Consider the following 16,443-nt stretch of genomic DNA (forward strand, 5'->3'; position numbering starts at 1 on the left):
TTGACCACTGTGGCTTCATAATATGCCTTAAAGTCAGGCAGCGCGAGACCTCCAGCTTCGTTTTTTTTCCTCAAGATGTTTTTAGCAATTCGGGGCACCCTGCCCTTCCAGATAAATTTGCTTATTGGTTTTTCTATTTCTGAAAAATAAGTTGTTGGGATTTTGATTGGTATTGCATTGAATCTGTAAATCAATTTAGGTAGGATTGACATCTTAACTATATTTAGTCTTCCAATCCATGAACACGGTATGCCCTTCCATCTATTTAGGTCTTCTGTGATTTCTTTTAGCAGTTTTTTGTAGTTTTCTTTATATAGGTTTTTTGTCTCTTTAGTTAAATTTATTCCTAGGTATTTTATTCTTTTAGTTGCAATTGTAAATGGGATTCGTTTCTTGATTTCCCCCTCAGCTTGTTCATTACTAGTGTATAGAAATGCTACAGATTTTTGAATGTTGATCTTGTAACCTGCTACTTTGCTGTACTCATTTATTAGCTCTAGTAGTTTTGTTGTGGATTTTTCCGGGTTTTCGACGTATAGTATCATATCGTCTGCAAACAGTGATAGTTTTACTTCTTCCTTTCCAATTTTGATGCCTTGTATTTCTTTTTCTTGTCTAATTGCTCTGGCTAGAACCTCCAACACAATGTTGAATAATAGTGGTGATAGTGGACATCCTTGTCTTGTTCCTGATCTTAGGGGGAAAGTTTTCAATTTTTCCCCATTGAGGATGATATTAGCTGTGGGTTTTTCATATATTCCCTCTATCATTTTAAGGAAGTTCCCTTGTATTCCTATCTTTTGAAGTGTTTTCAACAGGAAAGGATGTTGAATCTTGTCGAATGCCTTCTCTGCATCAATTGAGATGATCATGTGATTTTTCTGCTTTGATTTGTTGATATGGTGTATTACATTAATTGATTTTCTTATGTTGAACCATCCTTGCATACCTGGGATGAATCCTACTTGGTCATGATGTATAATTCTTTTAATGTGTTGTTGGATACGATTTGCTAGAATTTTATTGAGGATTTTTGCATCTGTATTCATTAGAGAGATTGGTCTGTAGTTTTCTTTTTTTGTAATATCTTTGCCTGGTTTTGGTATGAGGGTGATGTTGGCTTCATAGAATGAATTAGGTAGTTTTCCCTCCGCTTCGATTTTTTTGAAGAGTTTGAAGAGAATTGGTACTAATTCTTTCTGGAACGTTTGGTAGAATTCACATGTGAAGCCATCTGGTCCTGGACTTTTCTTTTTAGGAAGCTTTTGAATGACTAATTCAATTTCTTTACTTGTGATTGGTTTGTTGAGGTCATCTATGTCTTCTTGAGTCAAAGTTGGTTGTTCATGTCTTTCCAGGAACCCGTCCATTTCCTCTAAATTGTTGTATTTATAGCGTAAAGTTGTTCATAGTATCCTGTTATTACCTCCTTTATTTCTGTGGGGTCAGTAGTTATGTCTCCTCTTCCATTTCTGATCTTATTTATTTGCATCCTCTCTCTTCTTCTTTTTGTCAATCTTGCTAAGGGCCCATCAATCTTATTGATTTTCTCATAGAACCAACTTCTGGCCTTATTGATTTTCTCTATTGTTTTCATGTTTTCAATTTCATTTATTTGTGCTCTAATCTTTGTTATTTCTTTCCTTTTGCTTGCTTTGGGGTTAGCTTGCTGTTCTTTCTCCAGTTCTTCCAAATGGATAGTTAATTCCTGAATTTTTGCCTTTTCTTCTTTTCTGATACAGGCATTTAGAGCAATAAATTTCCCTCTTAGCACTGCCTTTGCTGCGTCCCATAAGTTTTGATATGTTGTGTTTTCATTTTCATTCGCCTCGAGGTATTTACTAATTTCTCTTGCAATTTCTTCTTTGACCCAGTCGTTGTTTAGGAGTGTGTTGTTGAGCCTCCACGTATTTGTGAATTTTCTGGCACTCTGCCTATTATTGATTTCCAACATCATTCCTTTATGTTCCGAGAAAGTGTTGTGTAAGATTTCAATCTTTTTAAATTTGTTAAGACTTGCTTTGTGACCCAGCATATGGTCTATCTTTGAGAATGATCCATGAGCACTTGAGAAAAAGGTGTATCCTGCTGTTGTGGGATGTAATGTCCTATAAATGTCTATTAAGTCTAGTTCATTTATAGTAATATTCAGATTCTCTATTTCTTTGTTGATCCTCTGTCTAGATGTTCTGTCCCTTGATGAGAGTGGTGAGTTGAAGTCTCCAACTATTATGGTATATGAGTCTATTTCCCTTTTCAGTGTTTGCAGTATATTCCTCACGTATTTTGGGGCATTCTGATTCGGTGTGTAAATATTTATGATTGTTATGTCTTCTTGTTTAATTGTTCCTTTTATTAGTATATAGTGTCCTTCTTTGTCTCTTTTAACTGTCTTACATTTGAAGTCTAATTTGTTGGATATTAGTATAGCCACTCCTGCTCTTTTCTGGTTGTTATTTGCATGAAATATCTTTTCCCAACCTTTCACTTTCAACCTATGTTTATCTTTGGGTCTAAGATGTGTTTCCTGTAGACAGCATATAGAAGGATCCTGTTTTTTAATCCATTCTGCCAATCTATGTCTTTTGATTGGGGAATTCAATCCATTGACATTCAGTGTTATTACTGTTTGGATAATATTTTCCTCTAACATTTTGCCTTTTGTATTATATACATCATATCTGATTTTCCTTCTTTCTACACTCTTTTCCATATCTCTCTCTTCTGTCTTTTTGTATCTGACTCTAGTGCTCCCTTTAGTATTTCTTGCAGAGCTGGTCTCTTGGTCACAAATTCTTTCAGTGACTTTTTGTCTGAGAATGTTTTAATTTCTCCCTCATTTTTGAAGGATAATTTTGCTGGATATAGGAGTCTTGGTTGGCAGTTTTTCTCTTTTAGTATTTTAAATATATCATCCCACTGTCTTCTAGCTTCCATGGTTTCTGCTGAGAAATCTACACAAAGTCTTATTGGGTTTCCCTTGTATGTAATGGATTGTTTTTCTCTTGCTGCTTTCAAGATCTTCTCTTTCTCTTTGACCTCTGACATTCTAACTAGTAAGTGTCTTGGAGAACGCCTATTTGGGTCTAATCTCTTTGGGGTGCGCTGCACTTCTTGGATCTGTAATTTTAGGTCTTTCATAAGAGTTGGGAAATTTTCAGTGAAAATTTCTTCCATTAGTTTTTCTCCTCCTTTTCCCTTCTCTTCTCCTTCTGGGACACCCACAACACGTATATTTGTGCGGTTCATATTGTCCTTGAGTTCCCTGATACCCTGTTCAAATTTTTCCATTCTTTTCCCTATAGTTTCTGTTTCTTTTTGGAATTCAGATGTTCCATCCTCCAAATCACTAATTCTATCTTCTGTCTCTTTAAATCTATCATTGTAGCTATCCATTATTTTTTCTATGTTTGCTACTTTATCCTTCACTTCCATAAGTTCTGCGATTTGTTTTTTCAGTTTTTCTATTTCTTCTTTATGTTCAGCCCATGTCCTCTTCATGTCCTCCCTCAATTTATCGATTTCATTTTTGAAGAGGTTTTCCATTTCTGTTCGTATATTCAGCATTAGTTGTCTCAGCTCTTGTGTCTCATTTGAGCTATTGGTTTGTTCCTTTGACTGAGCCATATTCTCAATCTTTTGAGCGTGGACAGTTATCTTCTGCTGCTGGCGTCTGGGCATTTATTCAGATTTCTCTTGGTGTTGGACCCAGCAAGGTTGTAATATTTTTCTGTGAAATCTCTGGGTTCTGTTTTTCTTATCCTGCCCAGTAGGTGGCGCTCGTGGCACACGTTTGTCTGCGGGTCCCACCAGTAAAAGGTGCTGTGGGACCTTAAACTTTGGAAAACTCTCGCCGTCCTGGGGGTTCGCTAGCCGAAGCGGCTTGAGCCGGCCCTCGGTCCGAACGCAGGGAGGGTTGCTGGTCGCCGCAGCCAGGGAAAGAGCCCGTCTGAATTTCCTAGTCGGCCCTGGGCAACAAGCGTGGCGGGAGGGCGCCAGCGGCAGCGGCCCGCCCGAGAGAGTGCACGTTCCCCGGGAGTCACGGGTTTGGAAGGGGCCTCCCCCACCCGTCACCGTTCTCCGCGGCCTGGGGGTTTCCGATCCAATTCTCTCAGTTGGTCCGGGGGTTGCGCGTGGTGTGGGCGCCAGCCGTCTTTGTTTCAGGGGACCGCCTCTGCAATTCTCCCAGCCGGCCCGGGAAGGGGGAAGGGAGTAACTCCGGCCGCTTGCCACCCCGCCCGGTAAGGCCCGCGCGCCTCGGCGATCTCACCCGAGCTGCTTCTCTCAGCCAGCCAGCCGTTCCAGGATGGGGTACGCTGTCTTTTTTATCTCTGTTGTGGCTTTGGGCGCTTTCTGTATCGTTTCTACTCCCCTAGTAGGTGTCCTGGAGAAGAAACTAAGATCCGCGCGTCTTACTAAGCCGCCATCTTCCAGGAACTGCTCCACACTGCTTTTTTCTTGCAGCTTTCAGAACCATCTCCTTTTCTTTTGCATTTGATAGTGTAATCAGTATATGACAGGGTGTATTTTTCTTCTGGTTTGTCCTACTGGGTGTTCTTTGAGCTTCTTGGATGTGCTTATTCACTTCTTTTGCTATGTTTGGGAAGTTATTATTTCTTTGATTATTCCTTCTGCCCCTTTCTCTCTTTTTTCTCCATCCGGTTCTCCCATAATGCATATATTGGTATGCTTGATGGTGTCCCATAGCTGTCAGAGGCTATTTTCACTTTTAATACTTTTTTTTTCTTTTGGCTCCTCTGTTCATATCAAGTTTCTTGTCTTCATGTTGATTGATTCTTTCTTCTTCCATCTCCAGTCTGCTCTTGAACCCTCCTGGGCATTTTTCATTTTAGTTATTGTGTCTTCACTCTAGTACTTCTGTTTCATTCCTTTTAAAAATTTATCTGTTTACTTAGACTCTCATATTGTTCATTCATTGTTTTCCTTATATCCTGTAGTTCTTTCTCTGTACTTTCCTTTTTCTCTAAGAGTATAACTTTTTATAGACAAATACAGTGTACAAAGGAATCTTCATCCCATTCCTTAAACAGTTATGCCGTGGGCCTTGTGTATAAACCAGTAAAGTATGGTTATCCCAAGGATTTGACTGAAAAGTAAGTACTGGAAAGAAAATAGACAACTTAGACATTACGTCATGTAGGAAGCATTCAGTAAATTTGGGTTGAATTCATTGAATTCAGATAATGCCAGTTTATTGGGTAGAAGTTAGCAAGGCAACTTTCCACCTACTTAGAAGCTAGAGTGAGACAGTGTCAGCATATTTTTTTAGTTGCTAAGGCAATGCCAAGTGTTTATGACCACATGAGAGAATGAAAAGAATGAGCAGTTTAGTGGCTGCTCTGGTTGAGTGCATGTACATAGGCCAGGAAGTATCTCTGCTCATAACCTCTCTTTGTATATGGATGAAGGCTAATAGGTCAACTCCAGGGAAGACAGGTGAAGTATGTCAAGTTTCGGGACACTTGATCTTTTTTTCACTTCCCCAACATTTTCAGGATCATAGACTGTTTTCAAATCCTTTCCCCCATCAAAACAGGAAAGTAGTTGATATCAGTTATATTTTGATTGAATTTATTTTCAGCATTTATCTTAAAGCCCTTTACTTTTTTTTTTGTATGCTGTGTGGCAGGATCACATTTCATTATTTTTTCCATGTGAGTATCCCATTATTGCAGCACCGTTTGTTGAATTTTTGCTTGTTGATTTTGTTTGTTTTGCTTGTTTGTTTGTTTTTTTGGGAAGTTCATGGACTGGGAATTGAACCTGGGTCTCCCGCATGGCAGACGAGAATTCTACTGCTGAACTATCCTTGCACCCCCTTAAACCCTTTAATTTTAGTGTACAAAAAATATCTTCAACTTAGTTCTTTAAAGAACTTTTAAGCATGAGAAGGCAAATAAGGGTGACATTGAGGGTAGAATGTTCACACAGGGACCTTCTCCAGTTTAAGGAAATTATCCCACACCTGAGACTAGCCCTCCAGATAAATGTACTTTAGCTGTTTGGGAACCATCAAGGAGCTGGAGCAAAAGGAGTGGGGACAATTTCTTCATTTGGGAAGTGGGAGCAGAGTTGTTTCATTATTTTTTAAACTATACCTATATATTATATATAGTTTTTGGTTTGTCAGACATATTTCACCATAAAAAAAGAGAAAAAAAGTAACAGTAGTAGTTTCCTCCCTCCCTGTGTGTCTCATCTTCAAATGTCAGCTTTTCTGCAGTGACCAAGATGTTACAGGTTCCCTTGAGGATTGATTGCTTAAGCACACTGTGAAGAACATGGAAGAGCCTTCTGGCACTTTTTTTTTTTTCCTTCTCTCAGGTAAACTGGGCTCCATGGTCGCCTCAGCTATTTATCTGTCTCCTGACTGTCCAGTACTATGACCAATCCTGCACCTTGCAAACGCACCACCTCTTTTCCTTACTTATCCTATTTCTCTGCTTCTCTAAACTCCTGAGTTCATTTTTACTATGTAGTATCCTGGTCTGAGTTTCCTTCTCTTTGATAATCCTGTTATTCCCCCCAGACAGGCATTCCTCATCCTCCTTGCCCCAAATCTCTGCTTCCTCAGAAACTCCTGGAGCTGGAGTCGGGGCTGGAGAGAAACAGCAGCTTGATTTGTTGCCCAAGCACTCCTCAGGTAATTGGGGTGATGGGAAGTGAGACATGGGGGCCTGATGGAGTGAAATACAGGAAAGTCTGTCCTGGGACATGGGGATAAAATGAGACAATGAAACCTCAATTTGGGGAGAATCAGATCCAGGACTTTGGTATCTTAACTGTTGATGTTGGTGAAACTTAGCTGTTTCCTGGCCTGAGTGCATGGTATCTGACACTTAATAGATGGTAAAAATATTTATTGAATATGTGATATTGAGTTAGTGTGAGGGGAAAATGCAACAGTGACTTTGATTTTAGATACCAGGAATGCAAGAGAGTAATCAAATGACTTGTGGTGTAAAAGTAAAAATCTTATGGATGGGTACTCCTTATCTAATTATCATGACGCACTGAGGCAGTCATATGTAAAATAAAATTCCTTCAAATGAACTTTTGAGTGTTATTTTGTAATAGTTATAAATTCTACTAGAAGTTAGGGAAGATGTAGTAGCAAGATTGAAAAGGGGTCACTGGTTATCTAATTTTATTGTTTCTGATTAAATTGTTCATACAAATTATAGAGTAAACTTCATTTAGCCCTACCTTAGGCATTGCCAAGAGACAGGATGTCCATCACCTACTAAGGGATCCCATTTCTTTGAGAATATTCCATATCAAAAAGAAACTTTTTCACCTCTCTTTTATCCTTTGATATCCTATAAAACAAGTCTGCATCTTTTATTACCTAACAGGTCTGCACATGTTTGAAGACAGCTTTTTTGTTTTCCTACCTTTCCTAAAATCTATGAAAAGATAAGGGGCTATGATCTGGATGCTAGTGTTTCTCAAGTATCAAAAATCTTGTTTCTGATAGTAATTTAACAGAAGAACGATTTTATCCATAAGGAGCATCAGGGTGTCTGTACCCATTTTTCTATCCCAGATATTTAAGCAAGTTATTATTTTTAATCAATATTTCTCTGTCCCTGGGCTTAGGTCTTAAATCTTATTTTAAAGTTTGAGAACCACTTATTAATTGCTGAAACTATCCAGGTGAATGAAATTTAATTGCTGCTAATCTCAGGAAAGGGTTTTACCTGGAAAGCTATATTGGGCCTTTCTGGCCTCTCAGCTAACAGTTTTGGAAAAGTCTTACATTTTTCAGGAACTGAATACTACTATTAACATTGACCTGCATTAGCTCCATTATTTTCATTTACAAGCTTTTCCTTTCCCCTGTTCTGTGCTGGTTTGAAAGGATTATGTGCCCTAGAAAAGCTGTGTTTTAAGCCTGATCCATTCTTGTGGGAGCAACCTTTTCCCTTAATCCTGATTCGAGAATGTAGGTTGGAATCTTTTGACTAGATTATCTCCATGGAGATGTGACATACCCAATTGTGGGTATAAACCTTTGATTAGAAGGAGATGTGACTCCACCCATTCCAGGTGGGACTTGATTAGTTTATCAGAGTCCTTTAAAAGAGGAAACATTTGGAGAAACCTCAGAAACGACAGAGCCTAGAGAAATGATAGAAACTACAGCAGCCTCAGAACTGACAGAAACTTCGTAGCAGAGCTGACACAGATGTAGACATGTGAAGAATAGAGACATTAATGTTTGGAGATGCTTGGAGCCCAGCAGACATTGCCATGAGATGTTAAGCAAGCCAGAACCTGGAGAGAGCGAAGGGAAGCCAAGAGATGAAAGCCAGCCCAGAGAAGCAAAGTGAAGAACCCCTAAATGAGCATAAACTGAAAGCAACAGAGCCTAGGAGTGGGGGACCAGCACATATCAGCCGGGTGACTTCCCAGTTCACAGGTATTCTTGACCCATGAACCTTTCTGGAGTGAAGGTAACCTCTTCTTGGTGCCTTAATTTGGATGCTTTTACTTCCTTTGAACTGTAAACTTGTAATTTATTAAATTCCCCTTTATAAAAGCTTTTCCAGTGCTGGTATATCACATTTTGGCAGCTAGCAAACTAACACACCCTCTTTTCATGGATTTCTTAATTCCAATTATACCTTCCGCCTATAACACATAACTTGAATTCTTTTCAAGATGGTATAAAGCCCTTATAGAGTGCTGCTGATATAGCATGGTCATCTGCTGCCGACATTCAAGTTTTATGAGACTGGGCCTATGCTTAGTCCTTTAGGTCTCATTGCTCTGCAACCTCATTCTGTTTTTCTAAAACTGTTTATATACAAACAGTGCAACTCAGCATGAAAGAAATCCACCTACAATCCCGTTTCTGTCTGATTATATTCGTCTGTTATCCCTTCCAATTTTTATATGTGTGCCTATTTAATTTATTAATATTTGTAACCAAACATAGATAATATTTGATATTCTGCTTTTGTACATTTCCCATATTGCTGTATGTCCTCATATGTATACTTTTAATAGCTAAAGTATTAGTTTATGGCTTTTTCTGAGTCAGTAGCCCCATCATACAGAGTTAAGCACTAGAAACATTTAATGTACATGTTAATGCTTGTTTGGCTGTGCTTGTATGAATGGATAAAGAGAGAATTATCCTGAAGAATCATTTGTTTGGTTCATGTCTCCTGAGTGAAAACACAATCAAGTCTTTCAGTTAGAGCTGTGCCATCTAATATGGTTCCTCTAGCATTAGCTTTTCTTTTTTAAAGAAGAATCATCATCGTTCTTTTATAATTACACAACTGTGACTATTGATACTGTGAAAGATTTATAGTATGTCAATTGAGAAAGCAGGTTGTATTTTTGAATTTAGAACTCTTATTTAAAACATACACAGAAAAGTCTCTGGAAGGATGTTAGTGATTATTTAACGATGGCCAAGAGCATACAGTTTTAATAGGTCTTTCAAAAATGTATCTGTATATTTTTAATTTGTCTACAGTCTATATACATTGAAGCACCAGCTTTTTCTTTTTTGGAAGCACTAGCTTTTAAAACTTAAGTTAAATATAATTAAAAGTTCAGTTCATCAGTCACAGTGGCCACATTTTAAGTGCTCAAAAAACCATATGTGGCTAGTGGCACCATATTGGACAGTACTGCAAAAAGTTTTGACTTTTAGCATTCTAGGTTGGAGAGATACAGAATCAAGTTGCATCTGCTTCTTGCCGAGAGTTTCACAGGGCTTCACTCTGAGCTTTAGCTGTGAATTGAGCAGTGTGAGGGAGCAGTGAATGAATGCCTCTGAAAGCCTTTGAAGAAGTGCATATAAGTAGGAATGTACTTAGCCATGGGGTTTCTATCCAGATGTTAATGGAAACTGTTTTTTTTAATTGGTGCAAGGGTATGTGGAAGAAGATCTCAACTACCAGGAGTAAATACAGGATGAGAGGATTTGCAGTTCAGGTCTAATATTTCTGTGCTTGCTATATATCACTATGTGAATCTGCTTCAATGATTCTATCTTTGTCTGTGGTAACCAAAGAAGTCTTTTTATATAAGGTTTATTTTTAGAAGTTTTTTAACTGATCAGTTAATTGATTTATTTAATTTCAAATTTACGGAACAGTTGTAAAAATATAATACAGACCCCTTACAGAGAACTCCATCAAACCCCCACGTCTCCAGATACCCAGATTATTTGGCTTCAGTCAGTTGTCTAATGTCCTTTCCTTTCAATCTGAAGAACTCCCTTTAGTATTTTTTTGTAGCGCTCATCTAGTGGTGATGAACTCACTCAGCTTTTGTTTATCTAGGATGTTTTAATCCCTCTCTCGTTTTTTTGAAAGACATTTCTGCTGGATACAGAATTCTTGGTTGGCAGGTTTTTTGCTTTCAGCACTTTAGATGTCTTCCCATTGCTTTCTTGCCTCCATGGTTTCCAATGAGAAATTGATATTTAATCTTACTGAGGCTCCCTTGTATGTGAAACATTAGTTCTTTCTTGTGACTTTCAGAATTCTTCTTTTATCTTTGGCGTTTGATAGGTTGATTATAACATGGCAGTGTGGGTTTCTTTGGAGTTCTTTGAGTGTCTTGGATGTGTATATTCATGTCTTTCATTAAATTTGAGAATTTTTCAGCCGTTGGTTTTTTTTTGAATATTCTCTATTCCCATTTCTCTCTTTCTTCTCCCTCTAGGACTTCACAGTGTTGATATACTTGATGGTGTCCTGGGTTCCTCAGGCTCTGTTCACTTTTCTTCATTCTTTCTGCTTCTGAGACTGGGTAATTTCAAGTTCATTGTTGCATTCTTCCAGTTCCAATCTGCTGTTGAAGCCTTCTAGGAAATTTTACATTTCTGTTACTATAGTCTTCAGCTCTGTTTGGTATCTTTTCATAATTTCCATCTCTCTATTGATATTTTCTTTGTGTTCTTCTGTCATTTTCCTCATTTTCTTTAGTTCTTTATCCCCTTTAATAAACTCTTTGAGCATATTTAGGACCTTTTTTTTTTTCTTTTCAGTTTTAAAAGTCTTTGTCTGGAATGTCCTGGTTCTGATTCTCCCCACTGCTGTTTTGTAATACTTTAAGTCTTTTCTTTTGCCTGGGCCTTAACTCCTTGTTTCTTTGTATGTTTTATAATCTGTTGAAGTCTGGACATTTTTATATTTTAGTATGTTATTGCTGGAATTTAGACTCTGAGGTGTCTATTCCATAAGCTTCCATCCAGCTAGTGACATGCTAGTATCATGAAAGAGCTGTTCTTGAATGTTAGGAGCTAACAAAAAAAAAAAAAAAAAAAAGAAAGAAAGAAAAAGAAAATACCTGAAAATTATGAGTATTCTCCTTCTTCAGGGCTTATCCTTACAGTGAGTTTGTAGGATAGCTCAAGGCCAAAGCACAAGGGACTCCCTGATCCTTTCTGCACGTACCTCTTGTCTTGGGTGTGGGTATCACCCTATGAATTCCACCTTTTAAATGAATAGGATAGGAATGTCTTCTCTCCCCATCTTCTCTAGGAAATGGTTCCCTTATGGTTCTGGGCAGTGAACTGTCTGTTTTGCAGCTAGCAGTCCCTTGCTGTAAGCATCACAACTTAACTGCTCTCCCAGAGCATTCTGTAGCAGAGATCAGTGAGCTACCTTCTACATGAAGGGCAAGTGCTGAGGTGGTGAGTCCCTTAGGCTACCTCCAGATGGAGTGGGTCAGGCATACATGCTTCTAATATGTACATCAGTGTTACTCTCCTCCCTTTGACACCCAGTCAGCCAAGGAGTCACTTTTAAGTGGCTTTTTTCTTGATTCGGGGTTCTTCCTATTTTTGCAATCTTTAAACTGTTTTCTGGAGCTTTTATAAAGTGTTTCTCCCAGTTCTTAACTGGTGTTCAAGGATTCTGTAGGGGTTGAAACCCTGAAGCACCTTTTCTGCCACGATGTTCTTTATATGCAGTGTTGAAATGCATCTGTATGTAAGTTTGGGGTTGTGACTTGGTCATTTAGTATGGTCATTTAGCATGGTAACAAGTTCAGAGGAGAGTGATTTGAAACAAACATGTTTGCATGAGTAATCACACACACACTAAGATTTTCTTCCAGCAATGCCATAGCTATTTCAGGAAAACAACTGTCTTACCACTTACAGCTTGTCCAGTACCTGATCTGAAATTAGCCTCACTTTCTCCCCAGGGCATTCTCAGTTCCCTGCAGATCTCAAAACGAGTTACACATCAAAACCCTGTGGACCTGGTCAGATGTACTGCTACATTAATTGTAATGCACATCATGGTCGTGGTCTCTGTATGCAGATGTGCACACAAAAAAGCTGTTGGAAAGGCTTGAATACATTGCACTGGTGTCAGACATATTTATCATAGGCTAGTTACTGAGCATGCTGAAGGATTTGTTTCATGACCTATGCAGTATAAAGTATGCAATGAACAGAAACTCAATTGAGCGAGTAAAAAAGAAACATATAAATCCTCCTTCCCCCAACCCCCAAAACCCTAAAAGCCAAACACAGAATGTGTTTATAAAATTTTTGAAGTTTCTGATGGTAACATAAAGGTATATAATTAGTTCTTTCTATGGGTATTTAAAATAATTTTAAAAACTGAAACTTACTTAAAATGGTAACCTGGTATTCTAGTTGCTGGCAGTATTGGGGAATCATAAAAAATCATCATTGACTTAATTTGTGGCATTGACTGGGAAAGAATATTAAAGTGACCATTAATTTTAATTATCAAAATTTCAAACATATATAAATACAGAGAAATTAGTTCAGTAACTCCCATATAGTCATTGTTTTGATTCAATAATTATCCAGATTTTGTCCTAGTTGCTTAATCCATTCTTTTAAAATCTTTTTCTCTGTATTGTGGTATTTGAAAGCAAATCTCAGACTTTATACACATTTCAATGTGCATTAATTAATATATATCTCTGAAAATATAGACAAATATGCCATTTATACCCAAATAAATTAATAATGATTTTGGTATCATCTAGCCCATAACCAAATTTCTTTGTCTCAAAAGGTGACTTTAAAAATATATATATATTTTTATTATTATTTTTTTTATTTTTTTTCTTTTTTTTTTCTTTTTTCTACAGATGCTTAGAGAGGAAACCACTGGAATCAGAATATATATTTTTATTGATAAAACAAAACAACATACAAACACAAACATTCTTAACATATGAACATTCCATACTTGGTATATAATCAGTGGCTCACAATATCATCATATAGTTGTATATTCATCACCATGATTGTTTCTTAGAACATTTACATCACTCCAGAAAATGAAATAAAAAGAAAAAACTCATGCATACTATAACCCTTACCTTTCCCTCTCACTGACCACTAGTATTTCCATCTACCCAATATATTTTAACCTTTGTTATTCCTATATACCTTACCATCCCTTTCATTGATCACTAGTATTTCAGTCTACTCAATTTATTTTAATATTTGTTTCCCCTATTATTTATTTGTTTTTAATCCATATTTTTTACTCATCTGTCCATACCGTAGACAAAAGGAGCATCAGACACAAGGTTTTCACAATCACACGGTCACATTGCAAAAGGTATATCATTATACAGTCATCTTCAAGACACAGGGCTACTGGAACACAGCTCTGCATTTTCAGGCACTTGCCTCTAGCCTCTCTAATACATCTTAAACTAAAAAGGAGCTGTCTATATAATGCATAAGAACAACCTCCAGGGGATAACCTCCCTACTGTGTTTGTAATCTCTCAGCCGCTGACACTTTATTTTGTCTCATTTCTCTCTCTCCCATTTTGGTCGAGAAGTTTTTCTCAATCCCTTGATGCTGAGTCCCAACTCATTCTAGGATTTCTGTCCCACATTGCCAGGGAGGTTACACCCCTGGGAGTCATGTCCCACATAGAGAGGGGGAGGGCAATGAGTTTGCTTGCCATGTTGGCTGAGTGAGAGAGGCCACATCTGAGCAACGAAAGAGTTCTCTGGGGGGTGATTCTTAGGCCTAATTTTAAGTAGGTTTAGCCTGTCCTTTGCGGGGTTAAGTTTCATATGAACAAATCCCAAGATTGAGGGCTCAGTCTATTGATTTGGTTGTCCCCACTGTTTGTGAGAATATCAGGAATTCTGCAAATGGGGAAGTTGAATTTTCCCCCTTTTTCGCCATTTCCCCAAGGGGACTCAAAAGGTGACTTTTTTTTCCCTTTGTATGATGTATGGCAGGATCACATTTCATTCTTCCACGTGAGTATCCCCTTATTGCAGCACCATTTGTTGAATTATTTTGTTTGGTTGGTTTTTAGTTTGCTTCTCTGCTTGTTTGTTTATTTTTGGGAAGTGTATAGGCCAGGAATTGAACCCAGGTCTCCCACATGGCAGGCAGAAATTCTACCACTAAACTACCCTCAAACCCCCAAAAGGTGACTTTTTAAGAGTTAGTTAGAATCAGGTCCAAACAAGGTCCATATGTAATTGTTTGTTGTATCTTATGTAATTGTGTTGGTTAATTTCATGTGTTATCTTGACTAGGTTATGATGTACAGTTTTTTGGTGACTCAGACACTGACCTGATTGTTACTATGATAACTTTTTGTAGATGAATTAGCATCTATAGCCAGTAGATTGCATCTGCAGTCAACAAAGGATATTGCACTTGGCAATTAGGGGAGTTGCCGCATACAATCAGAGGTCTTAAAGTGTAGCTGAGGACTTCAGCAGTCAGAAAGAATAATTTCTGCCTCTTCTTCTTTATCCCCTGCACCCTCCATATTTCTTATTAATGAAATTTAGCTCCAGAGCAACAGTGTCCAATAGAACTTTCTGCATGTGTCTTTTAAGCACTTGAAATATGGTTATTGAGCACTTGAAATGTCTACATGTGGCTTTTAAACACTTGAAACATGATTATTGGGACTAAAAAACTGAATTTTTAAGTTTACTCTTTATACTTAAATAATGATATGTGAGGGCTCCTCCTCCTTTGGAGAATGCCTGTCCTTATCTTCCTTCAAGTGTGTACTTTCGCTGCACATTAAGGTTTTGAGCTGTACATGGTGGTTTGTCTTTGGATTCTTTGGCTGTACATGCTGACTAGACCTCAAGTTCTTTCCTGTGGCTGAGTCACAAACCTTCACCATGTCAGCCACTGGTCGAGGTCTGATTTCTCTGAGAATTCATGGGGCTCTCTGGCATTCAGCAGATAATTCCAGGGTCACTCCAGCATCTAGCCAAGAATTTCTGGGGCCTTTGTGGCATCCAGCATGCAGCTGAGAATTTCCAGGGCTCTCCAGCATCTGGCCAAGAACTTCCAGGGCTCTCTGGCATTAAGCTTGTTAAACTGTTAAAAAAATATAGTGACATGTGGCTAGTGCTACCATATTAGAAAGTGCTGCTCTGCAGGGTTAGTTGGTTTGGGGCCTGTTAGTTCTCAGAAAAAGTATTCTAAGAACAAGAGGAACTCTTGATGCAGAGCCTCTTCAGCCCCCTCCTCAGCATCCTTGGCAGGTCCGTGGATCCAGATATGAACCAGTTGCCATACTGGCTGGTATTGTAGCCTCCAGACTACAGAGACATCCCAGATAACTAGAAATATGGTCATAATCTATCTCTGCTGTTAACACCCTCCCCTACCAGTGTCTCACCCTGCCTGATACATGCAGCTGCTCATCAAAGGAAAAATAGTGTGTCAGTATCTCAGCAATTTATCGTACCCTAAGTCAGCAGGCCCCCATCCAGTCAAGAGACAACACACCATCTAGTGGGCACCCTCTCCTACTGGCCTCACTGTACCTTTAAAACACAGCTCTGGGAACAAAAGACCCAGAGTCATTTTCTCTTTCTTCCTCCTGGCTCCCTGTGTGAGAGCCATTTTCAGGCTCCTACTTGTTTCTCCCTTCACTCTCCCACCTACTTTCTCCCTGCTTTATACCTTCAGCAAATCTAATAAGCTTTGACTCGTTGTCCTGCATGAATTCCTTAATAATTCTGTGCCTTACAGGGCCAACATTTTTTGACATGAATATTTCATAGGTGGTCCTGTGTGCTCCATATCGCATCATATCTGGAAGCACACAATGTTTACTTGTTCCACTTTCAGTGATAGTGATGGTCCAGTGGATTTGAATGATGCCAGCCTAATGTCCTTGTATTGTACCGTCTCAAACTTTAATTTGAATGGTTCATCTATTTATGAATATTGCCTGAATCATTTTTTTTTACTTGGGCTTACAAAGTGGTGATTTTCTAATTCTATCATTCCTTCCACATTTATTAGCTGTAATTCTTTGGTAAAGATGTTTCCTTCATCAACTAAGGTTATTTGGTGATGCTAAAATACATTTTGTATAGAAAAGATAGAATAAATGCTTAACTTTTGGCTTTTAGTTGCCAATTTTCAGAGTAATGTGTGTCCTAGTTACTTCC

General features: G+C 38.3%; 1 protein-coding gene across 6 annotated transcripts in view; it reads left to right on the top strand.

Moving 5' to 3' along the window:
* Window positions 1-16,443, top strand: part of WDR41 (WD repeat domain 41) — a 297,758-nt gene that overhangs the window by 12,993 nt on the left and 268,322 nt on the right. For 4 of the 6 annotated variants that reach the window (XR_013167153.1, XR_013167155.1, XR_013167154.1 and 1 more), the window contains exons 1-2: window positions 5,030-5,462; window positions 6,551-6,664. The exons of 1 other annotated variant lie outside the window; for it this stretch is intronic. Coding sequence is in view for 1 of the 5 variants with exons in the window: in XM_077139374.1 (XP_076995489.1) it covers window positions 5,331-5,462; window positions 6,551-6,664 (246 nt within the window). In the remaining 4 variants the exon portion in view is untranslated. Of the gene's footprint in view, window positions 1-5,029; window positions 5,463-6,550; window positions 6,665-16,443 lie in introns of those variants that run through there. One more of the 6 variants, XR_013167156.1, reaches the window with a different exon arrangement.

Source organism: Tamandua tetradactyla, chromosome 21 (genome assembly GCF_023851605.1).
Source record: "Tamandua tetradactyla isolate mTamTet1 chromosome 21, mTamTet1.pri, whole genome shotgun sequence".
In the NCBI taxonomy this organism is placed as follows: domain Eukaryota; kingdom Metazoa; phylum Chordata; class Mammalia; order Pilosa; family Myrmecophagidae; genus Tamandua; species Tamandua tetradactyla.